Source organism: Pterocles gutturalis, unplaced genomic scaffold (assembly GCF_000699245.1).
Source record: "Pterocles gutturalis isolate BGI_N339 unplaced genomic scaffold, ASM69924v1 scaffold37887, whole genome shotgun sequence".
NCBI classification, from domain to species: Eukaryota; Metazoa; Chordata; class Aves; order Pterocliformes; family Pteroclidae; genus Pterocles; species Pterocles gutturalis.
This window is the reverse complement of record NW_010111501.1, coordinates 60-7,154: the sequence shown is the minus strand read 5'-3', so window position 1 is coordinate 7,154 and position 7,095 is coordinate 60. Positions and strand designations below refer to the sequence as shown.

The window sequence follows — 7,095 nt, the reverse complement described above, 5'->3', positions numbered from 1 at the left end:
GTTGACATTGATGTGACTCCAGCAGTTCAAAAGTCAGCCCGGTCCCAGCCAGGTCAGCAGCACTGGTTGCTGCCCAGTCCTGGAGCATGGACCTCCGAGCATAGGCAGGGTATCGCCTGGCACAGCTCCTTGGGAGACCCACCAAACTTTCTGTCCTCATGAAGATCTGAAGAGTCCTCAAGTTCTCCAACTACATCAAAATCGACTATATACAAAGGTGGATTTCAATCAAAGGGTATAAACTATTACTGCTCATTAAGTTAACAAAGAATACAGCAAAATCTGATGGAATCTGCTGTGGCATTTGCAGCAGGGCTGTCTGTATCTAGCTGAATTTGTGGCTGGAAACCAATGGCATGCCCACTTTATGCAAAACCTTTTGTTCTCAGTGAGCAAATATTTTTTCTAATTATCTGCGTAACATGTGTACAAGGAGTGATAAGGGCTGTGCAGGTAGTCATACAGAGCATGGTGCGAGGGACTGATGTAGCTGGGATGGTGTAAGTAGCGCAAATTAAATGCAGAGTGTTACAGAATAAATACAAATATAAATATAGCCATTACTGAGAAATAACCTTTATTGCTAGCTGCAATTAAAGGCCAAATAGGGACACTTCCTATTAAACACGGCTGATGGGGGAAAAAAACCCTTAGGCAGAGTGAGGAAAGTTTTCCATGGTCTGATGGTTGTGTCCACATTTTTTTCCATATACAGTCTACCAAAACTGTTAGTATTTCTAATTTTAAAAAGCCAATGTGAGAATACAGATAGCTGGAAACCAGCATAAACCTCTAAGCTAACACACTTTACCTGTGCCTTCAAAATTGTAACTGGGGGGGGGTCACTGTTCCTGCTGTTCCCAGAGGTCCCCACATCAGCGCTGGCTCTCACACTGTGTGCAGTCCCCCCTGCTGTAACATGACTAATAGTTCACACACGGTCACCCTTTCATCCTCTCCCCAGGGTGAGAAGCATGTGCAGCACGCTTGGTTTTTTTAGGGTTGTTTGGGGCAGGTTGGTTTGGGTTTGGTTTGCTTTTGCCATTGTTTTTTTCTTATTTTAGCTAAACTTACATACTTATGAAACTTGCATGCTCAGCTGTGTGGGAAGGGCAAGGTCAAAGAATCGCTTCTTTTATTTGGGGCAGGCAACAGTGAGCTGCTCAGCTCATGATGGTGTTTGTCCTGTGGTCCTTGACCAGCCTGAGAAGGTTGTGCCTGGCTCAGGGATCCTGGGTGCTGTGTGCTGTAGAAGGAGAGGTGAAGAAATCGGGGTCACCCCCACGAAGTCATGCTGAGAGTGCATGTGAGCACAAGGCAACTTTTGTGAGCCTTGTCTTAAAGACAAAGTAGGGAGTGAGAATGCAGAGCCTGCAGTGAGAGCTGATGGTGCCACATGCGCTGAAACATGAAAATGATAATGTGGAACAATTCACAACCAGAAAGCAGAAGCTGTGTTTTGCAATTAGAAACAAGGGAGACGGTGGAGGATCCCCCATACAACTGGACGCTACAAATCAGGGTCCTTCACTTAAATACAGGTCTTAACTTTCTTACCAAAGTCCTGTTTTCACAGTTCTGCACCCCAAAGGAGTACCCCTGCAGTCAGGGGGTGTGCAGGCCTGGTAGGTTGTGTGGATATCTGCAAGTACCTCTGCACGTGACCTAGTGCCTTTTGGGGAAATTCAGCATCGTGGCTTTGCAGATGGAAAACTTTGGGTGTCCTGGGAGAGATTTTTCCAGCTTGTGCATGCTGATAACTTGCCTGCTAGTGCCAGGAAACTGAACCTAGCGTTGCTTGCTTGTTTTCCAGGTCGTGCACTACTGGTCCTCCTCTTGTCTGCGACAGTCTCTCTCCTGGGTGGGCTGATATTTGGATATGAGCTGGGGATTATCTCTGGTGCACTGCTGCAGTTGCAGATAGATTTTCACCTCAGCTGCTTCAAGCAAGAAATTCTCGTGAGCGCCCTCCTTATTGGAGCTCTCCTCGCCTCGCTGGTTGGGGGGATCCTCATTGACCGCCATGGACGGAGGAGAGCAATCCTGGTCAGCAACCTGGTCCTGCTGGTTGGCAGCCTTATTCTCACGTTGGCAAGGTCATTTATCGGGCTGGTCATTGGGCGTGTGACTGTGGGCTTTGCCATCTCTGTTTCATCCATGGCCTGCTGCATCTATGTCTCAGAAATGGTGGGTGCTCATCAGCGAGGGCTGCTGGTGTCTCTCTACGAAGCGGGCATCACCGTAGGTATCCTACTGTCCTATGCGCTGAATTACGTCTTTGCGGATGTGGATGAGGGCTGGAGGTACATGTTTGGACTGGCCATTGCCCCGACAGCCATGCAGTTTCTCAGCATCCTCTTTCTCCCAGTGAACCCTGTTAGGTTAAACTCCTGGGACTCGGACTGCCAGAAGGGCCTCATTCAATTGCAGGACACTGAGGACAGAGCAGCAGCAAAGCGGGAGCCCTATAAGGAGAAGCATTACTCATTTCTTGACCTTTTCAGGACCAGAGACAACATGAGAAGGCGGACTCTGGTGGGCCTGGGACTGGTGCTCTTCCAGCAGTTCACTGGGCAGCCGAACGTGCTGGGCTACGCCTCCAAAATCTTCCACTCGGTGGGGTTCCAGAGCAACTCCTCGGCGATCCTGGCCTCTGTTGGGCTGGGGGTGATGAAGGTGGTGGCCACGCTCATTGCGATGGCTTTTGCGGACAAGGCTGGCAGGAGAGCGCTTCTCATGGCCGGCTGCGTGGTGATGGCCATCTCCGTCACCACCATCGGCCTCACCAGCCGTGTCTCTCCACTCGCCATGGCCAGGGACTGCACGGCAGCTGCAGACCCCAATGCATCCCACAGCCTTACCCAGCACCCCCTGATGCCTGTATCCTCCCAGGCTGCAGTGTCACCCATCCTGCCGGCGTTACCAGCAGGTGCTGGGTTTGCTGCTACGAGGAGCCTTACAAAAGCTTTTGCCGGTGCTGAAAGCAGAAAGGTTGTTCCTGATTCTTCCCTCACTCAGAAAAGGGGCTTGGGAGGTCAGACCAAAGAAGAGACAGTGGGAAGCACCGTCCCTCCTTTCAGTGGTGCTCCCTGGGCAAAACATATGGTTTTAAATTGGATTACGCTGCTGAGCATGATGGCTTTTGTGAGTGCCTTCTCGATTGGATTTGGACCAAGTAAGTATGGTGTTTGTATATCCTTGCACTAATCCAGGGAATAAAACTCAGGCTGATCTTTATAGTCTGCTTGAAATGTTCATTATGTACCTGGTTTACCAAGCAGCTCAGTGTTTGGGAATTGGAAATTCATCCCATTCAGCCCACTGAATAATTTTCTAGCATTGCAGCTCTGTCAGCTACAGGGCTGGTACAGCACTAGGATAACTTCCTCTTCCATGCTGTCACTACCTTTGTAATATTTTTCTTTTCTGTCAAGCTCATTGCAAAATCAGAGCATCCCACAAGCACTACCTAATCATCCTAGCACCCTGGTGAAGAGAGAAAGAGAGGGCTGAGGACAAAGGGACTGATGGGCTTCTCCTGTGTGATGAAGAAAGTCAGCGGCAGAACTGGATGTGGAGCCTCACTGGAAGTTTCTCAATATCAGTTGGTCTTTTTCTGAAATTGTTCATCAGATGAGAGTAGAGATTAGTTTGTGCTTCCATGTGAGCTCTGGTGTTTTCTGGCATTTATTGCTTTAAATGCTTTGATGGGAGAAAACAGCACCTAAGTCAAAGAAAACCAGAAGTGCACAGCAAGTACGTTTGATAGTGACTCTGCAAGTTACTTCAAGGGAAATAACCCTGGGATAGGAGAGACTACTTTAAGATATATATTGCTTTAGGTCTGATTTTAGCCCAAACGCACCATTGTCTCCCTAATCCTACCCCTTTCTCGTTTCTTTACAAAGAGCACATCCTGACAGCAGGTATGCCAGATCTTTTCCATCTCCCCTGAATGGAATGACCAACTCCCCTGCTTCCTTCTTTGCTCCCTGGACCCATCCATTGGTATTTCATTCCTCTGTGGAGTGCTCAACGTGGGGGTTTTGAAGTGTTCTGCTGGGACCTGACACTGAGATCGATGAGTGTTTGACACCACCAGCAGCGGGTCCTGGGTGAAGCCAAAGTTTAAAACCCCTGCTGAAATCTTGCCCATTTCCCAGATAAATTGCTTAACCCCTACAATGGTCTTTCTGATTTCTCTAATCCCTGCAGTGACCTGGCTGGTCCTCAGCGAGATCTATCCTGCTGGGATAAGAGGAAGAGCCTTTGCCTTCTGTAACAGCTTTAACTGGGCTGCCAATTTACTGATCAGCCTCTCCTTCCTGGACCTCATTGGTAAGTGCCATCCCTTCTCCCTCCAACTCCCACAGCGGGTTAGGGAAGGTGGCCACCACAAGCCATTGGGAGATGAAGTGGCATTCTGAACCCTGGGGATGCTGGAGTAGGTGTGACTCTGATGCCTCTGAGAGCAGAAAAAAAACAGGCACCAGCAGCACTGCTCTGGACCCCTGAAGCACTCATTTCATCATAATGATCCATTGCCTGCTGGGCTGCACTGTAATACAGCAGGATGAGGAAAGCATGAAGTTTGCAGCTCCACACTGGCAGCATTTATGACATTTCTTGCTGGCAGAGCTCTTGACTGAGGCACTCTGTGGGCTTTACTGGGCTCTGGAGCTTGGCTGCCTTCTCTCTGTGGTGCTGCTGGCAAAGGCTGGTGTGAACCATCCTTGGCCCTTCCTGATACCCAGTCCAGGCCTTACAGATAAAGAGCTTTCCTGCCCTTTTGAGCGCTTCTCAAGACCAGCTACCCCTGTCAGGCACCAGTGACCACTCGCAGTAAGCAACCAGCTTCCTTTGTATCTCACGATGTGACCTGCCTCCAACGGACCCTTCATGCCCTTGAATCTCTCTGCAGATGCCATCGGTTTCTCCTGGATGTTTCTTCTCTATGGACTGATGGGAGTGATGGCTGTTATATTCATTTACCTTTTTGTTCCGGAAACGAAAGGACAGTCCTTAGAGGAGATAGACCAGCAGTTCTCCAGGAAACGGTACGTGGGCTGTTGGATGTGCTGGCTCTGGGTGCTTCCCACCAGCAGTCCCTGAGGTCTACGGCACTGGGCAGCTCAGGGCTGTTGCAAAGTCTAGTCAGTGCTGCTGACAATATCTCTATCTTAAAGTAATCCTGGACTGATCCTTCTCCTCTGGGCAGAGGCATCTCTTGGTGTAACACATGCCACAGCCTCTCACCTGGTAATTTCCCTGCAAAGCCTGTGATGGGCTGGGGAAGATCAAGAGCTGGTTGTGCAGCTCTGGGTGTGAAGGAGGCAGCAGGGCAAGCATCCCTGGGGCAGAGGGAGGTTGTGTGGCCACAATGCCAAGGGGAGGGAGCACACACCCCATGGGGGGTGGCTGGGATGGGCGATGGCTGTAAACCCCTGCCTAGCTCCGGGTTCCCTGTGAGCTGCAGCTGACCTTTACCATTGCCCAGCAGGGTGTGGGAAGGAAACACATTTAAGCAGAGATGCAGAAGAGGAGTGAGCTGCGCACACACCCAGTACCAGAGAGTGGAGCGCACCGGCAGCACGTGAAACCAACGACATGCCTGCAGCATCACCCTGAGGAGAGGACCAGGCTCTGCCATCCGGATCGTTCTTTTCCACGGCCCTTAACTGGTGGCCTCTGCTCACAGACAGTTCTCACCACAGTGCCTTAGATCTTGGGACATGCCATTAGCTGTCCTTTGGGTCCTTGGAGGATTACAGGTCCCAGGGAACGTGTCCTTCCTTTGATATATTTTATTTTTCATTGTTTGTATCTCCTATCATTTAAGAGATTAATGGTTTTGTATGCAAGAATTAAAGCACTTTTGCTGACCATGCTTGCCATCCCTGTAGTTCGTTTGTGAGCAAGGTGTATTATTTTCTAGTTCTTTGAAATTTTTCATCCTTTACAGAGGTAACACTAGTGCAGGAGGAATGTGTCAAACACTCAGCAGCCTACATTAATATTGTCACACTTTACAGTGTCTATGCAGGAGCCTGGAGTCTGAGATGGGGACTAATGCAGATAAACGTCCTGTTTCCGTGGAGGCAGAACAAGTGCTAGCTCATGGGCTGCTCTTCCCCATAGTGTCAAGGCCCAGCAGCTCACATGCCTGATCACCCATGCTAAATGAGTGTAGAAGTACACCTCACGTGCACGTTTGGCTGCTTTCTTTCGTACACAGAGCCCGTTTTGCATTAATGGTGAGGGTTCGCATGTACAAAACCACCTGTAATGTTCTGGTACCTTCTACAAGTTTTCCACCTCTTATGATTGTGCATTCTTTGATTAATTCATCCCTCCTCCTGAGACATACACATTATAAAAAAAACACCCTAGTAACACCACACTCACCCCCCAAACCTTGCGAGAGAGGAGGAGCTGGCATCCTGCTGGCCAGCCAGCCTCGCCTCTTTTGAAGCCCTGAAGTTCTGAAGGAACTAAGTCCCAAAGCTTAGGGTTTTCCCCTGGAAATGCGATTCCTTGGGGACCAGGGACTGCTACACTGAGTCACCTGACCGGCACCACAGGGACAAACACAAAGGATGTGGCCACGTCACCCAAACCTGTGTCTCAGAGAAGTCACAAAACCACTGAAAAATTCCCTGTCCTTGGCTGTAATTCATGGCTGTCAGGTGTCTGCCAGGGAAGAGCTTTTCTCTGTCCTCTGAGTGATGGGGATCACCCACGACCTTCCTCACCTACCTTGGCCTCCCCAACACACCTCTGCTGCAGCTGGAATTTGGCGTTTCTGAAGTCCCTTGTGCACTGCAGATGCTGTCACCTCAAGGCACACAAGGATACCTGTAAAACAGAAAACGGATGCTCCCTGCAAAACAGCCCGTGAACACTGAGCTGTGTCAGAGTAACTCTGATTTTTGGGGGGAATAAAAAAAAGTGCCAGTGCTGTCCTAGGAGTTAAAGTCAGCCTCCGGATGATGGCTGCAGACTGTGGCTGACGGTAATCTGTGTTCACCGGAGGGTCCCCAGCCGCAGTGAGTGGGAGCACGGGATGCTTGCCTGCACCCCTGTGTGTATTGGGGG

At 49.8% G+C, this 7,095-nt stretch overlaps 1 protein-coding gene across 1 annotated transcript; it reads left to right on the top strand.

The window, feature by feature from the left end:
* Positions 1-1,813: 1,813 nt before the first annotated feature.
* SLC2A10 (solute carrier family 2 (facilitated glucose transporter), member 10) lies at positions 1,814-5,597 on the top strand (the record flags this gene model as incomplete). Its single annotated transcript, XM_010073747.1, has 4 exons — positions 1,814-3,175; positions 4,216-4,338; positions 4,922-5,057; positions 5,501-5,597. Coding segments are annotated over 4 exons (1,718 nt in total), but the record flags the coding sequence as incomplete, so codon positions are not given.
* Between the last annotated feature and the right edge of the window lie 1,498 nt (positions 5,598-7,095).